The 22,953-nt window shown below is 42.6% G+C and overlaps 1 protein-coding gene across 1 annotated transcript; it reads right to left on the bottom strand.

The window, feature by feature from the left end:
• Positions 1-17,078: 17,078 nt before the first annotated feature.
• Positions 17,079-21,569, bottom strand: LOC126381319 (uncharacterized). Its single transcript, XM_050030818.1, has 2 exons — positions 20,691-21,569; positions 17,079-17,902 (listed from the first exon to the last, which is right to left on the bottom strand). The coding sequence occupies exons 1-2, from the start codon at positions 21,466-21,468 to the stop codon at positions 17,889-17,891; spliced, it is 792 nt and encodes a 263-aa protein (XP_049886775.1). The 5' UTR covers positions 21,469-21,569; the 3' UTR covers positions 17,079-17,888.
• Between the last annotated feature and the right edge of the window lie 1,384 nt (positions 21,570-22,953).

Genomic DNA, 22,953 nt, shown 5'->3' with positions numbered 1-22,953 from the left:
GTCAACGTCGGCTACGGAGGAGGGATTTAGCCAGGGAGGAAATTCTTGCCAACGGCTATAGAAGCTCCAAGCTGGCATTAAAGATCGCCATTGACGATGCCAAGGCTGAGAGCAGGAGGGAAATGCTGAAGGACTTGGACCGGGATCCATGGGGACGCCCCTACTTGGTGGTGAGAAATAAAATCCGCCCCTGGGCTCCCCCCCTGACTCAAAACCTTCAGCCCGGATTCGTGGAGGATGTAGTTTCCTCCCTATTTCCGGATAGAGGGGAACACACGCCACCGGCAATGGTGCCTCCCTGGCTGGAGGACGAGGAGGATCCAGAGGACACCCCCAGTGTCAGTCTAGGAGAAGTTGGGGCCGCTGTTCTCCGGCTTCAAGCCAAAGGGAACAAAGCTCCAGGACCAGACGGAGTCCCTGGGCGCGTGTGGGTTATGGCGCAAGAGGCATACGCGGAAAGACTAAGAGGGCTATTCAACGCCTGCTTCAGGCAGGGCAGGGTTCCACATCTGTGGAAATCCGGCCGAATGGTCCTCTTGAGGAAAGATGGTCGGCCTGCCAACTCTCCCTCCGCGTACCGTCCGATTGTGCTGCTGGACGAGGCTGCAAAGCTCTACGAGCGTTTAATAGCAATGCGCCTCCTCCAGCATATGGCGGACATTGGACCAGACCTGGACGAAAACCAGTTTGGCTTCCGTCCGTGCAGGTCAACGATCCAGGCCATCAAGGCGGTGAGGGCTATAGCGGAGGACGCGGTCTCCAGGGGACAGGTGGTATTAGCGGTATCGCTAGACATCGCTAATGCGTTTAATACCATCCCATGGAGCTGCATAAAGGAGGCTCTCCGATACCATCGGGTGCCATCCTATCTCCGCCGCACGATCGGAGACTACCTCCACGAGCGGGTGATCACCTACCCTGGCAGAGACGGATGGTGCAGGCACAACATGTCATGCGGTGTTCCGCAGGGGTCGGTCCTAGGACCACTCCTGTGGAACATTGCCTATGATTGGGTGCTGAGAGGGGTGTTCCTCAGTGGCGTTCGCGTGACCTGTTATGCGGACGACACGCTGGTCACGGCCCAGGCGGACACGCACAGAGAGTGCATAATGCTTGCCACAGCGGGTGTAGCCCATGTTGTGGGCCGCATTCGGCGACTTGGCTTGGAGGTGGCTCTCAACAAGTCCGAGGCCATGTCCTTTCATGGTCCTCGCAACAAGCCGCCAACTGGGGCAAGCATTGTGGTGGATGGTGTCTCCATTGACATAAAACCCAACATTAAATACCTGGGTTTGGTGTTGGACAGCCGGTGGTGCTTCGAGCCTCACTTCCGCAGCCTGGCGCCAAAGCTTTCGGCTGCTGCGTCGGCGCTTAGTAGACTCCTCCCGAATTTATCGGGCCCTGGCAATGCCTGCAGGAGACTCTACATGGGAGTCGTGCGGTCCATGGCCCTTTACGGGGCCCCCATCTGGGCAGACACCCTGAATCGCCGCACCATCGCTCTCCTGCGAAGTTCGCAGAGAACGATAGCGATCAGGGTGGCCAGGGGGTACTGCACACTATCCCACGAGGCGGCCTGCTTACTGGCAGGAACATTGCCATGGGACCTGGACGCGAGGGCCCTCGCGTCAGTGTTCCACTGGCGTGAGGAGGCGCGATCCCAAGGAGCCTATCCAGCCCCAAGGGAAGTAGAGAGCCGGCGAGAGGAGCTGCACCAGGCGGCTCTGGAGGAGTGGCAGCACAGGCTGGAAACGCCTAGTGCTGGTCTGAGAGTGGTCGAGGCAGTTCGTCCCGTACTGTTCCAGTGGGTAGACAGGCGGCACGGTTCCCTCACATACCGATTGTCGCAAGTGCTTTCCGGGCACGGATGCTTTGGGAAGTATTTGCACTTAATCGGGAGGGAACAATCCGCTAGATGTCACCACTGTGACAACTGCCTCGTGGACACGGCCCAACACACTTTGGAGGAGTGTCCAGCCTGGGCGGAGCAGCGCGTGGAACTTGGCGCTGTTGTGGGGCGCGACCTCTCGCTGCCTGCCGTGGTCAAGGCCATGGTTGACAGCGAGAGGTCGTGGAAAACGGCTCTTACGTTTTGTGAGGCCGTAATGCGGGCTAAGGAGGATGCGGAGCGGGTGAGGGAAGCAACTTCCACCGATCCTGCACGCCGCAGAAGACCGGGGCGGAGACGGCGGGCGGATGTCGGCCATCTACCGTCCTAACACCGATGCGGGTCTCTCCCTGTGTGCACTGGACTAGAGGAGGAGGGCACAACAGGGGAGAGACCCAGGGACGATACGACCCGAGAGGGCGCAATTACGGAGACCATCACCGTAGGAGCCACGGGCGGCAGACTCGGGGGAGTCTGTCGTTCCACTTACCATCTGGCTCGAGTCGGCGTTGCGTGCGTGTTCCGCGCACGCCACTCACCATGAACGAGGCGGGGCCTAACAGGCCATCCACCGCCGGGTCGCGGAAGCATGCTTCGGCGATCCCCGTGTCCTGGCAACAATAGTGGACAAGATGGAACACCGTTGGGTTTTAGTGGGTATACCGGGTGGCGACACCCGGGGAGTCCCACATAACCACGTCGTCCCCCCGGGCGGCGTGGTATGCGTAACGCATTTCCCAACGATAAAAAAAAAAAAAAAAAAAAAAAAAAGGGTAGTAGAAGATGGCGCAGTACATGTGACAATGATTGCATCTCGAACAAAGGTGGCACCATTGAAACAATTATCTGTACCCAAATTGGAGCTATGTGCCGCTGCCTTACTAGCAGAACTTATTGGTGATCTCAAGGATATTTTAAACATTCCTATGGACCGTACTTTTGCATGGACTGATTCAACAGTGGTGCTTTCATGGCTACAATCTCACCCGGGCCGATGGCGAACATTTGTTGCTAACAGGGTGGCGGACATAACTCGAATTATAGACAACGACCGATGGCGACATGTTCAATCCGCCGACAACCCCGCTGATATCGCAACAAGAGGCATACAAGCATGCGATCTAGTTGCAAAAGAAATTTGGTGGACTGGACCGGAATGGTTAAAGGAAGACAGATTAGACTACGACAGACACGATATTCCACAGACCAATTTAGAACTGAAAGTTACATTACACACAATATTACAAGAAGACGAACCGATTTGGGAAAGGTTTTCAACGTTATCAAAAATGAAAAGAGTATTAGCCTATTGTAGAAGAATGAAAAAAGAGAATGATGAGAAGGAAAAACGACAAGGATACCTTATAGCAAGTGAAATGGAAAAAATATTAGAAAACTGCATAAAATATTACCAGACTTTAATTTTTGGAAAAGAAATAGAAGAATTACAGAAGGATGGCAAAGTCAGAAAAAGAAGTGTTCTTATTACGCTTTCACCGTTCTTAGACGATAAGGGATTGATAAGAGTGGGAGGACGACTCCAAAATGCTTCAATAGCGGAGATGACTAAACATCCTGTGATAATACCTGCTAAAGTACATATTACAAACCTCATCATAAAAGAAGCCCATACAAAGACACTCCATGGAGGCATTCAACTGATGATGGCCTATATAAGAACACGTTACTGGGTCATAGGACTAAAATCAGCGGTTAAAAAATGTATAAAGAACTGCAAAACTTGTCTTATTGATAAAGCTAAGGTGAAAAATCAGTTAATGGGCCAGTTGCCAGCTATGAGAGTCAATGAGCACAAGCCCTTCTTAAATAGTGGCGTGGACTACGCCGGGCCTGTATTTATTAGAACTTCTAAGGGTCGAGGACATCATGCAACGAAAGGATATATATGCCTGTTTGTTTGTATGGCAACGCGGGCGATTCACTTAGAAGTGGCATCAGACCTCACAACTCAGGCATTTATGGCAGCATTCCGGAGATTTATCGCACGTAGGGGCCATTGTATGCACTTATGGAGCGATAATGGCACCAACTTTGTGGGTGCCGCAAAAGAACTGAGAGACCTATTTAGAGGAGGAAAAAATTCTGTCACCCAAGAAGTAGCAGAGCTTTTGGCTAATGACGGGACAACGTGGCACTTCATACCACCCAGAATGCCAACATATGGTGGCCTATGGGAAGCCGGAGTCCAGTCGGCAAAGAAACATCTATCCCGAGTGAACAAAGATACAAAACTTACGTTTGAGGAGTTGACGACCTTATTAAGTCAGATTGAGGCATGTCTGAATTCACGGCCTTTGTGTCAAATGGATACGACTACAGAAACACCACTGACACCGGGACATTTCTTGGTAGGTGAGCCTATAATTACTGTTCCTGATCTCAACTATGAGCAACGGAAGGTCAGCCTCCTAACAAGATGGCAACTCATTCAAAGACTGACTCAAGACTTCTGGCATCGTTGGCGAACGGAGTATCTCAATACTCTTCAACAGAGATATAAATGGCAAGATATTGTACCATCACCTGCAGTCGGAGACATTGTAATAGTAAAAGATGACGGTTTACCCCCAACAAAATGGCTATTAGGGAGGATAAAGTACATTCATCCCGGAGCAGACAATTTAGTGAGAGTAGTGACAGTGCAGTGTAAAGGAAACCACGAACTGAAAAGACCATTATATAAGACTAGCTGGTACCCGCGACTTCGTCTGCGTACTTTTAATTTGAATATTAAGGATTATATAAAAGGAACGGTATAGCATGTGATTAAAAGAGAGTAAGTAGGTATATTTAAAAAAAATAAAAAATATCTGTTTACAGTAGTTATAAAGTACCTATGTATTCCATTGAGTGGCAGAAATTACCTAGGAATATTTATCGGTCCCTTATGTCCAAGACACTTACAGGGGTCAGCGTCACGTTGTGTACAAAAATATTTTAAAATGACCTAATTTAAAACTTTTTTGTACACAACGTTTGCTATTTTGTTATTATTTGTTAAAATGTGGAGATTGTTTGGACTCGACACTCGCGAGCAGGCCACGTATACACCACGTGCGCTCCCCCACCACAAGACAGCGCCGTTGACTGCCGCCACACTTCGGCGAATGTGCGCGACGACGAACGACGACCGACGGCAGTGGCGGCGATGCAGAGTATTCGTTAAAAGGAACTTTATCTACAAAAGCCAAATTTTTTTTAACTTGATACACCCAAAACTACTAAATATCATGTTCCTAGGTTCAGTGGTTAATATTTTGTATACAAAAAGTTTGGCTTCGTAGTTCCCGTTCCGAATCCGTTCCGTTCCGTTCGAATTTCGGAAAATCCGTTTGTTGAAAAACTCTGCACATCCTAAGAGACCTACGTACCAAGTTTCATGGTTTTATCTTCAAAAATGACGAATACCCATACAAACATTCAACCCGTATTTCACCCTCATACTGGTAAAAATTTCAAAATGCTTGAACAAACGATTTTTTGTTTGTTATTTAGTGCCTAAACACAAAATTTAATATTTTTATCTTGAAAAATGACGAACCTCATAAAAAATTTCAACACCTATTTCATCCCCTCAAAGATCGAATTTTCAAAAACGCTTTAACAAATTGTTTTTTTATTTCTTATCAAGTTCCTAAATATAAAGTTTCGTGGTTTTATCTCCAAAAATGACGAACTCCCATATAAACTTTCAACCCTCATTTCACCCCCTCACTGGTCGAAATTTCAGCAACGCTAGAACAAATGTTTAATTATTTTTTTATCAAGTGCTTAAATATAAAGTTTCATAGATTTATATTTTAAAATTAAAATATCCCATACAAACTTTCAACCCCTATTTCAATCTCTTCGTCCCTTCTTTTCGCAATAAAAGGTATCCTATTTTCTTTCTCAGGGTCTAAAGATTGTCTGTGCCAAATTTAATCAAAATCGGTTGAGAGGTTTAAGCGAGAAAGCGTAACAGACAGACAGACAGACAGAGTTACTTTCGCATTTATAATATTAGTAAGGATTATTTTCCCTCGTTAAATAGTAAACAAACTAAGTGTAGGTGTTATAATTTCGTTGACGAACTGATTACCTATCCGTTTCTTTGTCTAAAATGAGTATTACCTTATTACTATGATTGATTACTGGGCTTAAAGTTCGTATAAATGTCTATCGAATTACCTCCTCAAGTTTAAAGCGTAGCTAGTCATGTAGTACTATATTAATTATGTGGTGTAAGTAATTAGATTTTATCTGTATGTAATGTAACAGTCAGTTGAATAAAAAAACTTATACAAATCAGATCAATTAATTGGCGTAATGTGATTCTAGAAAGAGTTTTAATGTTAATAGATAGCTAGCTATAGCTATGTGTAGGTTCCTGTAGGAATGAGATATAACTGTTTAATAAAGACAGTTGCATCAAAATTTTATCATAAATTCCCTAAATTATGGCGCCTACCTACCCTCTAAGTTAGAAAAGTGATCAAATACTAACTTGAAGTCACTCAGTTTAAAAAAAAACATCGAAATCATTCCAGTAGCTATGGCGTCATGCGCTTCTTGACACGATCACGAAATCTAGATTTCCGCGGGAATGAGGTATTTTCCCGCCATAAAAAGTAGCCTGTGTCCGTGCCTAAGATCCTATCTTTAAATTAACCAAGTCTTATAAAATTCCGTTCAGACGTTAAGGCGTGAATGAGGCAAACTTTTAAAACAAACAATTAAAAATCACTAACCTAATTAGTTTTCTGTCTACTGCCTACGCCTTAAGTACGATAGCATACATATTAATAGGCCATATCCTTTTCTAGATTACTATCTATCAGCTAACTAAATTTCATCAAAATCCGTTGAGCCGTTTAGGCATGATAGACAAAACTCCCAGCAAAAACCATAAAAAAATCACTAACTCAATTCAGTTTTCTGCCTACTTCCTACCCCCTAAGTACGATGACGTGATCAATTTGATCGTACAACCGTTTTTAGATAACCAACTATTACCTTACTAAATTTCATTAAAATCCGTTCAGCCGTTTAGACGTGAAAGAGCAAAAGTCCCAACAAAAACGACTACAAATCACTAAATCAATTTAGTTATCTGCCAACTGCCTACCCCCTAAGAACGATGGCGTGATTATTTATAGCCTATGACCATTTCTAGGTTATCAACTATCACCATACCAAATTTCATCAAAATCCGTTGAGCCGTTTAGGCGTGAAAGAGTAACAGACAGACAGACAGACAGAGTTACTTTCGCATTTATAATATTAGTATGGATCTATGGGGCAAAATACGTACAAATGGGCAACGTGCCCATAGCTATCTAAATATAGGGTAAAAAAACCCACGATGTTAAATCAGAAATCAGAAATCAGAATCATTTATTCAACGTAATTATCATGGATAAACTTGTTGAAGGTCAATGTAACATTTTTGAATTTACGTCATTTCGCAAGGTGTTATGGCTGAGGAGAAGAAATGACAAGAAACTGCAACACCAACACATCTTTTAAAAACCAATGAGGATATACATTACAAGTTATTTAATAACTAGAGAAACACATTCAATACCAGACATTTTTATCATTTAGGTAGTCATTAATCTTATAATAAGCTTTTTTACATAAAGTAAGCTTCACGTGAGCTTTAAATTTATTTTCTGACAAATTCAAAATATTATCTGGTATTTTATTGTAAAAACGTATACATAACCCCAAAAAAGATGAATTTAATTTACTTAATCTAGAATTTTGAATAGCAATTTTATGTTTATTTCTTGTACTAGCTTTTGCCCGCGACTTCGTCCGCGTGGCGTGTTATATAAGAGAGAGATCTTTGTGTGTGTGGGAGTGCATACTTATGCAGTTTAGATTTTTTCATAAGTACATTTTTTTTTCCCAATAACTCCCATTTTTCAAAATACAGCCAAAAATAAACTTTATATTTACTAAGGTATGCATGCGTGCTAGATTGAATCAATTGATTGAATTGTTTTTTTTTTTTAATTGATTGTTCATTGAGTTTTAATTTTAATACACACTTCCTCTCTTCCCTTCAACGTTGCTGTGCCCTATAGGGTCCATGTTTTAGTTCCTATGCCTATGTAACACCCCATTGTACTACATGGAATGCAATAAATAATTTAATTGAATTGAATTGAAAATATCTATCTTACGCGGTTTCGATTTTTTCATACAAATGTTTATTTCCCACTAACTCCCGTTTCCGTGGGAATTTTGCAATATCCTGTTGCAACTAAGCTTTAAGTTAACTAAGGTACCTGCATGCCAAATTTCAAGCGTCTAACTTAAGCGGTTTAGATTTTTCATACAAAAAGATTTTCCCGCTAATTTCCGTTGCCGTGGGAATTCCGGGAATTCCTTTCTTAGTGCACCTCTACGGTACCTAAGCTATGTCCCTTCCAAATTTCAAATGCCTACGTTTAGCCGTTCAGGCTATGCGTTGATATATGTCAGTCACTGAGTCAGTCAGTTTCTCTTTTTTATTTAGATTTGATTTTTTCATACAAATGTTTTTTCCCGCTAACTACCGTTCCCGTGGGAATTTTGTAATATCCTGTTGCAACAAAGCTTTAAGTTTACTAAAGTACCTGCATGCCAAATTTCAAACGTCTAACTTGAGTGGTTTAGATTTTTCATACAAAAGGATTTTCCCGTTAATTCGCGTTCCCGTGGGAATTTGGGAATTCCTTTCTTAGTGCACCTCCACGGTACCTAAGGTACCTGCATGACAAATTTCAAAGGTCTAACTTGAGTGGTTTAGATTTTTCATACAAAAGGATTTTCCCGCTAATTCCCGTTCTCGTGGGAATTTCGGGAATTCCTTTCTTAGTGCACCACTACGGTAATTAAGGTATCTGCATGCCAAATTTCAAACGTCTAACTTGAGTGGTTTAGATTTTTCATACAAAAGGATTTTCCCGCTAATTCCCGTTCCCGTGAGAATTTTGGGAATTCCTTTCTTAGTGCACCTCTACGGTACCTAAGCTATGTCCCTTCCAAATTTCAAATGCCTACGTTTAGCCGTTCAGGCTATGCGTTGATATATGTCAGTCACTGAGTCAGTCAGTTTCTCCTTTTATTTAGATTTGATTTTTTCATACAAATGTTTTTTCCCGCTAACTACCGTTCCCGTGGGAATTTTGTAATATCCTGTTGCAACTAAGCTTTAAGTTTACTAAAGTACCTGCATGCCAAATTTCAAACGTCTAACTTGAGTGGTTTAGATTTTTCATACAAAAGGATTTTCCCGTTAATTCGCGTTCCCGTGGGAATTTGGGAATTCCTTTCTTAGTGCACCTCCACGGTACCTAAGGTACCTGCATGCCAAATTTTAAGCTGAAAAAATATTTAAAGTCATCGTTTTTAAATTACGATGTATCATTTTTGCTTAATTTTGTTTTTGAGGTATAAAACAGCAAAGTCTTTGGTAAAAATTATCAGAAGCAGATCAAGAACCTCCTCGCCGAAAAGAGTTGAGTAACCCCCGCTCCTCAGTGAAGAGAGTTGAGCCCTGAGCGACACCAGCCTCCGCTTACCAGCCCTGAGTCGACCCCGGCGCTTTTTTTTTTTTTTTTTTTTTTTTTTTTTTTTTTTTTTTTTTTTTTTTTTTTTTTTTTTGACGTGACTTATTGTAGATTTGCCGCAGATGGCATTAACTACTTGGCCGGACAAATGGGGAGCGCTGAAGGCTCTCACCCGGTACAACATTTAAGACAACAGGCCTGAGGGTGCCCAGTTGGGCGCGAACCTCGGCTCAGGGCGTCGTCTGAGAGGAAAAATATTTGAAAGAATTAATCGACCCTAGTGGGTCGATAGCGATAAGCGCTGAATGAGGGAAATCGTCGACCACGCCGGCGGGGTCGGTATCGGGGTCCTGAAGTGTTTGGTGTCGCGAGCTGATTGGCTGCCTCTATGGCTAGGGTAATCGGGTCGTCGGGATCGTATATTACGTCCTTCGGACGCCGACCCCGGCGCTGTGCAAGTGAACACTTCAAGCTAAAACAAGTTCCACTTCTGAGCACTATGTAAGTTCTCCATCACATAATTTTGGAGGTTTAACTAAGAAGTTGTGCTTCACCTATTAGTGTGTGGAGTACACATCTCCCAAAGAATTTCTACAGTTACAGTGCAGTACATTACAGTACAGTACCTACAGTTTATTTACTGTTCTAATGTTTATTTTGTTTCAGGTCCGATTCAGAATTTGAAGTTATTCCGAAGCAGGGATCTACAAAGAAGACTCCTGCTGCACGCCAAATGAAGCGTTCGCGAGCCCCTCCGTCGATTTCGTCGATTGACCAGGAGAATACAAAGTGAGTATAATTAACCATGTGACATGTTAATATTTTTTTCAGCATGTGGTGCATTGGCTTGATACCTTGATTTCTTCAACAGAAGTCACGGGTTCGATTCCCTGTCGAGTCAATTTACGATCCGGTTCATTACTTTACGTTCGAGAACGGTCCGTATCCCTCAGTTTAAAGGCTCCTGCTGTTCCTGCTGTTTATGGCCTCCGAGGTCCAGTGGTTGAGCGTTGGGCTCACGATCCGGAGGCCCCGGGTTCGAATCTCGGTGGGGACGTATCACAAGAATCACTTTGTTTTTATTTATGTTATCGTTATCTCTCGAACAAGTATACATTCCCTACCTTCCTTACATTCACCAATGTTTTAACTATTTATATTTATTACCAAATATGGCAGCAAGTTGGTTTTTATTACTTTGTAACTCTAAAATATATTTTCTTTTTATTACAGGAAGAAAGCAAAGACACACGACATCTTCGGACTAAGTCACGGGCGCACGGTCGGCAATGACAGAGGCGACAAGAGGATCGTATCATACTTCGTGAACAAGGTGGCGAACGGGTCAGAGCGGCGTACAACTAGCTTGGATGGCGAATACGTGGTGGACTTGAAGATATACCTTGCCAACGACGTGAAAAACACTGATTCAAGAGAAGTCTGGCGCTCCGGATGACAGCGATGAGTGGAAGTTGTTACAGAAGCCAGTTACACGAATTGACAAAAACTTGTAGATTGAACACGATTAAACAAATAAAATCATTACTCCATACCTACCTTCTTTTCTTTAATTACGCCTAACATCAATACTTACACACTCGTACCTACCAAAAAGTCGTAAATAAAAATTTTCTGATACTTACTTAAGTACTTCAAATTACCATTGAATCACTTTGATTAGTTACTTTGATTACAGCGGCTGGCTTTACCTATTATGTTTTTTTTGGTGAAAACCTGTAATTGGCTATTTGTTTGTATTTTTGAATCTAAATTGTATTGTCTTGTAAGCTGTTGGTTTTCCTTTTTCTTAAATAAATAAATAAATAAATTACAAACGCAGATTCGATTCTTATTCAAAGACTAGCTTTTGCCCGCGACTTCGTCCGCGTGGCGTGTTATATAAGAAAGAGATCTTTGTGTGTGTGGGAGTGCATACTTATGCAGTTTAGATTTTTTCATAAGTACATTTTTTTTTTCCCAATAACTCCCATTTTTCAAAATACAGCCAAAAATAAACTTTATATTTACTAAGGTATGCATGCATGCTAGATTGAATCAATTGATTGAATTGTTTTTTTTTAATTGATTGTTCATTGAGTTTTAATTTTAATACACACTTCCTCTCTTCCCTTCAACGTTGCTGTGCCCTACAGGGTCCATGTTTTAGTTCCTATGCCTATGTAACACCCCATTGTACTACATGGAATGCAATAAATAATTTAATTGAATTGAATTGAAAATATCTATCTTACGCGGTTTCGATTTTTTCATACAAATGTTTTTTTCCCACTAACTCCCGTTTCCGTGGGAATTTTGCAATATCCTGTTGCAACTAAGCTTTAAGTTAACTAAGGTACCTGCATGCCAAATTTCAAGCGTCTAACTTAAGCGGTTTAGATTTTTCATACAAAAAGATTTTCCCGCTAATTTCCGTTCCCGTGGGAATTCCGGGAATTCCTTTCTTAGTGCACCTCTACGGTACCTAAGCTATGTCCCTTCCAAATTTCAAATGCCTACGTTTAGCCGTTCAGGCTATGCGTTGATATGTCAGTCACTGAGTCAGTCAGTTTCTCCTTTTATTTAGATTTGATTTTTTCATACAAATGTTTTTTCCCGCTAACTACCGTTCCCGTGGGAATTTTGTAATATCCTGTTGCAACTAAGCTTTAAGTTTACTAAAGTACCTGCATGCCAAATTTCAAACGTCTAACTTGAGTGGTTTAGATTTTTCATACAAAAGGATTTTCGGGAATTCCTTTCTTAGTGCACCTCTACGGTATCTAAGGTACCTGCATGACAAATTTCAATTGTCTAACTTGAGTGGTTTAGATTTTTCATACAAAAGGATTTTCTTGCTAATTCCCGTTCTCGTAGGAATTTCGGGAATTCCTTTCTTAGTGCACCTCTACGGTACTTAAGGTATCTGCATGCCAAATTTCAAACGTCTAACTTGAGTGGTTTAGATTTTTCATACAAAAGGATTTTCCCGCTAATTCCCGTTCCCGTAGGATTTTCGGGAATTCCTTTCTTAGTGCACCTCTACGGTATCTAAGGTACCTGCATGCCAAATTTCAAACGTCTAACTTGAGTGGTTTAGATTTTTCATACAAAAGAATTTCCCTTCACTACTCTGCTCCTATTGATTGTAGCGTGATGAAAAGTATACTATAACCTGTCCAGGAGTGTGAAGAATAATTGTACCAAGTTTCATTAAAATCCGTCCAGTAGTTTTTGTTTCTATAAGGAACATACAGACAGACAGACAGACAGACAGACAGACAGACAGACAGACAAAAATTTTACTGATTGCATTTTTGGCATCAGTATCGACCACTTATCACCCCCTGATAGTTATTTTGAAAAAATATTTAATGTACAGAATTGACCTCTCTACAGATTTATTATAAGTATAGATAATCTGTTGATCGGCGTTATTTACTACATTTTAAACAAATATGATATTACAGAGTAGACAATGGCCCCGATTCCTGCAGACATCTCTTAATTTTAGGAAGAATGAGTAAATAAATGAATAACCCGGGCGAATTTTTAGACGGTTGTTTTAGATTTGTGCTTAAAATTGACGTGTGTTCCATAAATTTTATGCTTGTCGATTACCCGTCCCTTTCCTTTTCGGCGGATAAGAAAATGACAGATATAACCTAAAATTAAATTAGATGGTATTTACAGGAATTAGCACCAATGACAACTTACGCCAATTTAAAAACATCGTTATTTACTGGTCATGCGCATTTACCGCCATTATAATACGCGCTCGCGCGTATATGACCGCGGGTTACCGCGTCGCTCAGTTACTCCGCGACAGTCGGGAAGGAGTGACATATTTGCTGTAACTATGTTTCGCTACCAATATGGAGTAATTTTTTTAATTATTTATTATTACTTATACGAGTGGGTCACGGGGTTGTCCATTTGGAGTTGGTCTAATCCTTATTTCTGCCACTAGCGAGGTCGAGCCCACCGGGTGGTTACCCGTTGGGGGAGGCCCGGTGAGCGCACGTCAGCTTGTGGCGATGGTCGAGTCCGGTGTTGGAGGGCTGCTCCGTCATCTTGCTCGGTCTGAAGAAGGTGGACGCTTTGGTGCGACGACTGTTAACTACCACTTGGAAACGTCACTCAGCCTCGAAAGTGACCACAATACTAACTATTCAGCGAGGAGTAGTAGATGTGGACAGCCTCGTTCCAGTCGTTGGCAGTCAAATAGAGATGGTCAGTACCGCCACTGAACTGGATTAGTAGTGAGGCCAAGCCTCTCACTATAATGGGCACCGGGTCTATTTTGCTTCGAATGGAGTCCAGGATATCGTAGAGTAGCTGGATAGTCTGCTCCAGCATCTCCAGCTTATTCACTGTAGGAACCGCTCCGCTTGGCCGTCTTCTCCTATGGAGGGGCGGCGACCGCTGTTGTTGTTGCGGTTGGTGTTGGTCGTGGTGGTTCGGAATCCACAGCGGCAGACAGGGTGGGTTTTGCTTTTTGCATGAGTGCTTCGACCTGTGCGGTTTATGCCCATCTGGACCGGTTGCCGCTGCCATGTGCTAATTCTGGGCTGTCAGTTCGCTGGGATGCTTCACGACGGTAGCTGCTGCTGTGGGTTTCGAGGCTCTTGCACTCGTTGATGGCGTAGTGCCCCCCTTCGTGTTGCCAGCTCGCGCACCTTTACCGGGCAGGATGTGCTGTTAGCCGGGTGAAGTCCCCTGCAGTTGCAACAGGTAGCCGGTTCCTCACGGGGAGGCATGCAGTCTTTCGCCGCATGGCTCTCATCGCATCGTACGCAGGCTATGGGACGATGACAGTTGTGGCTGCTGTGCCGGAATTATTGGCAGTGGTGGCACTGTGGCGCTTGGGTCTTCTCCATGCTTTGACTTTTATACCGGGCATGCATTGGAGTTCGGAGGTTTCGTAGATCTTTTGAAACCCCAGTGTTTGCCGGATCTCCACGAAGAAGATGCAACCAGGCTTGCCTGTGTGGGCCTGGATAGGGCGCATATACTCCTATTCGTAGCCTGGGTTCTTCAGCTCCTCCTCGAGTTTTGCGATGTCGGTATCCACCAGTAATCCGCGGGTCGCCAGTTTCAGCGAATGTTCCATCGGGGGTGTGTACGTGAACCAAAAGAGTCCAGTGTCTTTCTCCAGGTTGGTGATGTAACGCTGGTAAAGCATGAACTCCTCCTCGGTTTTCGCCAGGAAGCGTACTCTTTTGCCGTACGGACGCCCGTTGGAAACATGGCCAAACTTATCTCACACCTGACGGAATTGGTGCGTCCAATTGGGCGGATGATCCACCACCGTGGGCGGAACCTTCTTGCTCGCAAACGCGAGCAGCGGTTGCAGTCTCACTGGAGCGAGGGCGGGCGCAGGCGTGGGCGTTATCCGCAGGGATGGACATGGAGGCGCATGTGGGTGTGAGCCAGGCGTAGTGTAAACCGCCGCGTATGAGCGCGGTGGTGTCGTCTCCATGTCCATGGAGGGCATGGAGAAACCGGAGATCGGTATAGGTTTTGGTGCGTTGACTGCCGTTTTGGCGGTGTTGTTATCCTCTTATTCCCGACATGTTCTGCTCTAGGGAGTTGGGGTAGGGGCAGTGGAAACGGGGATGGCCGAAGATCTCCGCCAGCGAAGTATGGCGTGGGCATCGTATTTGGTGTGCGGCGAGTTGCGGCTCGACGCAGCGGCTGGCGCCATAGAGATGCGCGAGCGAACAAATGTGCGCGTTCGTTCCTTTGTCACGCCTGCCATTGGGAGAGCCAGGCTTCGACCTTAACGGCCTAGGCGTGGCAGGACTGTACCGGTACGAAAGCTAGCGGGCCGTCCTACAGAGCACTAGCTACTACTCCCTTCCCGGTGAGACTCGCTGGTTTAGGAGCGGTAACGGTGGTATCGTTTGTCACCGCGCAAGCGGGTACTTTAAAATACACCTCCCTACTTCACGCCTCAGATCGCAGAGTGGGTAGCCGCAGAAAAAGGTTGGTTTCCGAGTACCTTCAAAGCTTTAAGTACAGCGGCTAATCTACCTGTTAAATAGTATATAGCACGCTACAGTATTTCCCGTGCTTTAAGCGGTCGGAGTACACTATTGTTGCTTAGGTGTATGCAAGATGGTAATTTAAAATTTCATAATTTAGCTATTTATTAGTGGGTTTATGTTCTTTAACATTTTAAAATGACTTCATATAAATGTCATTCCATACTTACATCATTTTAATTTTGTTATCATTTCACAACTTCTGTTAGTTAAGACAATTAAGTGCACCAGCTAACACAGAATTATGACATTTACATCAAAATTGCTATATAGGAATAGTTATTATAAGTGAATTACAGCCATTTTGCGTATAAATAAAGTACTTGATTTTGAGTGGCCCATACATTTACCTGCTTCATTTACAGCAACTTTGTGTAACAGAAAAAAAAGTGCGATTGCTGTAACCCACACAAACATAGGCTTAAATTAACTTCTAGTAAGTTTTAGGTATTTGACTTGATAGATAATAAAAAAATACATTTTGGTTCTAAAAATCACATTTATAGGTGTAATAGTTTAGGAGATATGATTTTTTTTTCAAATGACAATGGGCACTTTTGTATGAAACTTGGTCCAAGAACCTCCACTGATGAGACTTATATGTAATGAAAGCTTATGCTTTCTCTATGAATCTGGCAAAGTTCTATCAGATTCTGTCCCGGGGTTCTTTTTTTACGGCCATGTTTGTCCTGGCTAAAAATGTGATAAAATACAGTGGGAGCTAAAATCGACTCAAGATTTGTTGCTGGATAACTAAGTCTACATAAATAATTATGTATCATATTGTATATCATTTTAAAGAGGATCTTTTCCAGAATCCGAAATATAAAAAAAAAAACAAAAAAATCTTTTTGTAAGCGAATTATAGTCAATTTATATCTGCAGCGCCATTGTTTCTCGGTAGCTAAGTTCAAGTTTCATGCCTTTTACCCCTTCCAAAAGTATCTTACCGATTTTTTTTATATTGCTTCCGGAATTTGATCTGAATGATAATAACAAGAAAAATAAATAAACACCTCTCCGATAGAGACCGGCTAAGATATTTCTTATTGCAAGAAATCGTCATCATTAGCAAGTCATTACGGTATTGCATATTATAAGCTTATCAGCAACTTGGAACTTGGTCCAAGAACCTCCACTGGTGAGACTTGCATGTAATGATAGCTTATACTTGTCCTATGATTCTGGCAAAGTTCTATCAAACTCTGTCCTAGGGTTTTTTACGGCCATGTTTGTCCTGAGTGTACAGTAGTGGACTGCAAAATCACCTCAGGATTTGTTGTCGAAAAACTATTTAACTAAGTCTATATACATAATTATATATCATAATGTATATCAATTTTAAAGGGAAAGGTTATCAGAATCAGAAACACAAATAAAAAAAATGCATTATGTAAACGACTTTTAGCCAACTCACGTCCGTAGCACCATTTTTCTCAGCAGCTACGTACGAGTTTCGCGCCTTCCAACCTTTCCAAAGGAGCCCAATCATTTTTTTCCTTCTTCTGATATTGCATTCTGGTACGTCGGCGTAGCGGGGGGAACAAGTAATACGACCGAGAGTTAGATTCGCACACTCTTTATTTCATATAAAAGTGCGGGGTCGCAGCCCACGCACACATAGACGGCGTGCATACACACATACCCAACATCTCCTACCCCTATTTAACAATAATAAACCTTAACTATAAGAGTGACAGGTACCTATTATGGTCCTTGTTATCCTACACCTAAAAGTACTGCTTATAATTTACAATGGGACGGTTCCTTCGTGACCTCTTAATAGACTCTGAATTTTGTTCAGGTATCTCTGAAATACCGGCACCTGTAGCTTCGTTAATTTCATCATCAGAGCTCGTTTGCTGAACATCGTTGGCGTCCAATCGCATATCTTCGTCGGTAGCATTTATTTGTTGCTGTCCTGCTATAGTCGTTTGGAATTCTGCACGCGGTCTCTCAGTGTTTTCCTCCCCGGTGATTATTTTTGAGTTGTCCGGCTTGGGTAAAACCCGTGTAGGCGGCGTTGACGACGGAGACGGCGAAACCCGTGGCCGCGGTGATGGTAACGAATCCAGCGGCAGCGGTGATGACGGCGACAGCGGAGACGGCGGCAACGGCGTTCGTGGTATTGTTTCAGGTAAGAGTTTTGTATAGTCTGTTATCTCTGAGTCCCATTGCTTTCGGTTATTTGCTGTCCCTTTGTACCGTACTACCTGGTTTACATGTTTTTTTATGCACGCTAATGTTGCACTATCCTTAATTATAAACATTACTTTTCCTATTTGTTTTTCAATCACTCCCTTACACCAACAGTAACTATTCTTATTTTGATACTTTTTATATAATACTAAATCTCCTTTTTTTAATTTCTGCCACTTAGATTCATTTTGAGTTTTAGTTTGCGTACACTGTGCATTCAAGTGATGATTAATTTGTGTTGGTAACGAAAGCGGCGACGATTTAGGGTCAAATAAATCCATTCGTGTTTTTAATTTCCTACCGAAAACCATTTGCGCTGGTGACAACCCTGTGGTGGAATGTATGGAATTCCTGTAGTCCATGAGATATCTGAATAACTTTAACTTACTTTCCTTGACGTTACGACCTTCTAGTACACTTGATTTTATCCCTTTTTTAACTATTTTTACAAAGCTTTCGGCTTGGCCGTTACTTGCTGGATGATAAGCCGGTGTTGTTAAGTGTGAGATCCCGTTTAGATCACAAAAATTTTTAAACTCTTTGGAACAAAAAGCTGTACCATTGTCACTAACTACAACCTTTGGTAAGCCGAACCTAGATATAAAATCGCACATTTTTTCGATCACCGCAACGGAAGTAGTTGTGTTATTCATTTCGTAGGCCTCAACCCACTTACTATACGCATCAACTATTATGTAATACATTCGACCATTTATTGGGCCAAGAAAATCCACATGTAGCCGATGGAAGGAATAGGGGGGTTTCTCCCACGGCGAAACAGGCGCGCGCGCGGGCGAAGGTCGCAGTTGGATACATACGCCACATGTACCTATCATTTTTTCAATCGCCTCGTCTATGCCAGGGAACCAAAATCGTGAACGCGCTTCTGACTTTGTTTTTACAATCCCTAAATGTGACGTATGTAAATCAGACATTATTTTGTTACGCAATGATTCCGGAATAACAACCTTATGTCCCCTCATAATACATCCATTTTCTATTGCAAGTTGTGTTCTACACATTTAAGGTTTGATTCCCTGATCACATATTTTTTTCGGCCAACCGCCTGCAATGTATTCCTTTACGCGACTTAATAACACGTCCTTATTTGTTTCTTCGCTTAAAACTTTTACCGTTATCGGCATATTACCTTCTACTACGAAACAGACATAAGCTGCGCGATCTATTGAAGCCGCATCATCCGAGTTTAGCTGCGGCGCGCCCGCGGACTGGTTGTGCGCATCCTGCGGCGGCGGCGGCAGACTGGCGCGCGATAGGTAATCCGCGCTGTTATCAGAGCTGCGTATATATTCAATTGTATAGTTGTATCCACATAAAAACATTGCATACCTTTGCAAGCGATTAGCCGATACCTCTGGAATGCCTTTATGCGGACCGAAAATGGATATAAGGGGTTTATGATCAGTACGTAATGTGAATGGCTCTGATCTTCCGTATAAATACTGATGGAAGCGCCGCACTCCAAAAATGATTGCGGTCGCTTCTTTCTGTATCTGCGCATACCTTTTCTCCGCTGTACTCAGTGTTCGTGACGCAAAAGAAATAGGTTTCTCCTGGCCATCTTTTCCAACTTGCGACAATATAGCTCCCAAACCACTAGGAGACGCGTCTACAGTCAGGATTAACTTTGCATTTTGATTGTAATGTGTTAGTACTTGGTCTGAAGCCAGACATTTTTTAATTGTCTCGAACGCTTTATTATGGACAGTACTCCAACACCACTTGTGACCTTTTTTAATAAATCATATAACGGGCTTAGTATACTTGAGGCACCGATTACAAAATTCCTGTAATAATTTACGAGGCCTAAAAATGATTGAAGTTGACTGATGTTAGTCGGTATCGGGGCCTCTAAAATTGCTGCAACTTTTTCCGGTGACTTTCTCAATCCAGTTTTGTCAACTACGTAGCCCAAGTAATTTATTTCATGTTTAAAAAAATCACATTTTTCTTTTTGCAAAGTTAACCCTGAACTTTGAAGTTTTTGGAGTACGGCGTGTAACCTTTCTAGATGTTCCTCTTTATTCTTACCTGTTATAAGAATATCATCTAGCAGACACACTACGCCATTCATTCCAGATAATAAACATTCCATGGCACGCTGAAATATCGCAGGAGCACTTGCAAGGCCAAATACCAACCGAGTGTATTTAAAAAGTCCTCGATGTGTATTGATACACGTTAGACGTTGCGACTCCTCATCTAACATAAATTGATTGTACGCCATGGATAAATCTAATTTGGAAAAGGTTTCCCCGCCATGCAATTTTGAAAACAACTCCCTAATAGTTGGCAGAGGATATTGTTCTACCAACAGTTGTTTGTTTATTGTGACCGAATAATCTACGCATATTCTTACTGAGCCGTTTCGCTTAAGAACAGGTACTATCGGAGATGCATATTCAGCATATTCGACAGGCTGAAGAATACCTAACTGAACTAGTCTATCTAGTTCTATCCCCACCTTTTCCCGCAGGGCAAAGGCGACGGGCCGGGCTTTCATAAAAACTGGTTTTGAGTTGTCTTTTAATAACAGTTTTATTTTATATTTATTAAATTCACCCAGTTTTTCGGAGAAAAGTTCTGGATATTGTCCTTGCAACTGTTCCATTGTAAGGTCAGAATATTGACAATAGTTAATTGGAATGAACTGCAATTTAAATAAAGACATAAAGTCCCTGCCCAATAGCGGCGGCCCGCCTTCTCGTACTACATATACATCGAGCTGGTGAGTCATTCCCGCATATGATATATTCACTCGAATACAACCTACGCACATTATGTTGTTACCGGTATAGGTCATTAGCTTCTTCCTTGTAGTCGACAATGGTACAGCCTTAAAATGAGTACTATACATACTTTCCGAGATGACCGTAACAGCCGACCCGCTATCAATTTCGAATTGTTTACGTCCATTAACGCAAACAGATTCCACAACAGGTTCGCCTTTGAATGAACGGATATTATATAACTCACCGTCATCGTCGCTTTCGTCTCCGGCACCCGTATTTACGTAGTTTATCTTATTAGGACACATCCTACGCAAGTGACCCTTCGTGTTACACCGCTTACAAACGTAATTAGCAAAACGACACTCATTACTTTTGTGATTATTATACCCGCACACTGCACATTTAACTTTTCCCGCACTGGCCTTACTTTTATCACTTTTCTCAATCTTAAACAGCTGCTCGGGCATCGTCGCTGGGTTCGCCGCGGCGGCTGCGCCGGCTCGCGCGCATCGTACGGTCTCCGCTTGCTCCACAGCTTTGGCCAGCGTTAGCTGCGTTATGTCTAGTGCATACAGCTTCTCCTTCTCTAGCCCTGGTGCCATACCCATTATGAAGCGATCACGCAAGGCTTCCTCGACGTTGTTAAAGCTGCAATGAGCTGTCAGCCCGCGAAGTCGGGCTGCCCACTGTGTGTGCGTTTCCCCGGGTTGTTGTGTTGCTGCGTAAAAATTGTGCCTTTCGCCAAACCCCAAACGTTTTGGCGTGAAGTGATTGTCCAGCAGTGTCAAAATGTCTTCATAAGGTATCTCTTGTAAGTCCTTTGGCAGGGCTAAATCCGCTGCCAACTTGTAGGTACCTTCCGTGAGTGCGCTTAGCAACACGGCTCGTCTCTTTGTTCCTGCTGCGTCGTTCGTATTTGTTATGTCATTTGCAATATACCACTGTCGAAGTCGACTTTTGTAAGTATTCCATTGGTGCACATTATGGTCACAGACCGTTAAAATTCCCAAATTACTAGACATTTTTACACAACTATAATATATATTTTTTTTTATTCACACGCGCATAAGACGGTACTCGTCGCCACTGGTACGTCGGCGTAGCGGGGGGAACAAGTAATACGACCGAGAGTTAGATTCGCACACTCTTTATTTCATATAAAAGTGCGGGGTCGCAGCCCACGCACACATAGACGGCGTGCATACACACATACCCAACACATTCTTAACCTGACAAGTGACAACAAAGAAAAAAAAAAAAATAGACACCATTCCGATAGAGGCCGCGTAAGCTATGGACCTATTGCAAGATAACGTACTCAAAGGCTAGTCATTATAATCCAACAGACGTAACATGATTAGAATGCGGCGGGACGGAAATGTAGTACATCGCTTTATGCGAAAGAGACGAAATATGTGTCTCTTTAACACTAACAGCAATACAACTATACAACTATACAGCTTAGTACGAGAGAAACAAGAAATAAGTCATTCTAATCAAGATGCAATACAATGACTCTATTGTATACAAAAGAAACACATTTATTAAACAAGTTCAGGCAATAACTGGTGCAAAAGGCGGCTTTATTGCCAAGGTAGCAATTACTACCAGGCAACCTTACGTTTACGATACGTTTGTTGTACCATTCGGCATTGTTTATAAGACAAGATATAAGCCTGGATTAATAAAACAAGATTGTGGTGAAAGAAAACATACTACATTTGCGTCCTCCCGCAATCTAATCATGTTACGTCTGTTGGATTATAATGACTAGCCTTTGAGTACGTTATCTTGCAATAGGTCCATAGCTTACGCGGCCTCTATCGGAATGGTATCTATTTTATTTCGTGTTGTTGTCACTTAGTCTTGTCAGGTTAAGAATGCAATATCAGAAGAAGGAAAAAATGATTGGAAAGGTTGGAAGGCGCGAAACTTGTACGTAGCTGCTGAGAAAAATGGTGCTACGGACGTGAGTTGGCTAAAAGTCGTTTACATAATGCATTTTTTTTATTTGTGTTTCTGATTCTGATAACCTTCCCCTTTAAAATTGATATACATTATGATATATAATTATGTATATAGACTTAGTTAAATAGTTTTTCGACAACAAATCCTGAGGTGATTTTGCAGTCCACTACTGTACACTCAGGACAAACATGGCCGTAAAAAAACCCTAGGACAGAGTTTGATAGAACTTTGCCAGAATCATAGGACAAGTATAAGCTATCATTACATGCAAGTCTCACCAGTGGAGGTTCTTGGACCAAGTTCCAAGTTGCTGATAAGCTTATAATATGCAATACCGTAATGACTTGCTAATGATGACGATTTCTTGCAATAGGAAATATCTTAGCCGGTCTCTATCGGAGAGGTGTTTATTTATTTTTCTTGTTATTATCATTCAGATCAAATTCCGGAAGCAATATAAAAAAAATCGGTAAGATACTTTTGGAAGGGGTAAAAGGCATGAAACTTGAACTTAGCTACCGAGAAACAATGGCGCTGCA

The sequence above is a fragment of the Pectinophora gossypiella genome, unplaced genomic scaffold (assembly GCF_024362695.1).
Source record: "Pectinophora gossypiella unplaced genomic scaffold, ilPecGoss1.1 Pgos_45, whole genome shotgun sequence".
Taxonomy (NCBI): Eukaryota; Metazoa; Arthropoda; class Insecta; order Lepidoptera; family Gelechiidae; genus Pectinophora; species Pectinophora gossypiella.
The sequence above is the reverse complement of the archived record's forward strand: the minus strand, read 5'-3'. Positions and strand labels throughout refer to the sequence as shown.

What these genes read in the sequence shown, in the direction of transcription:
- LOC126381319 (XM_050030818.1), bottom strand. Translation starts at nt 21,468, where the DNA reads ATGTCTAGTAATTTGGGAATTTTAACGGTCTGTGACCATAATGTGCAC.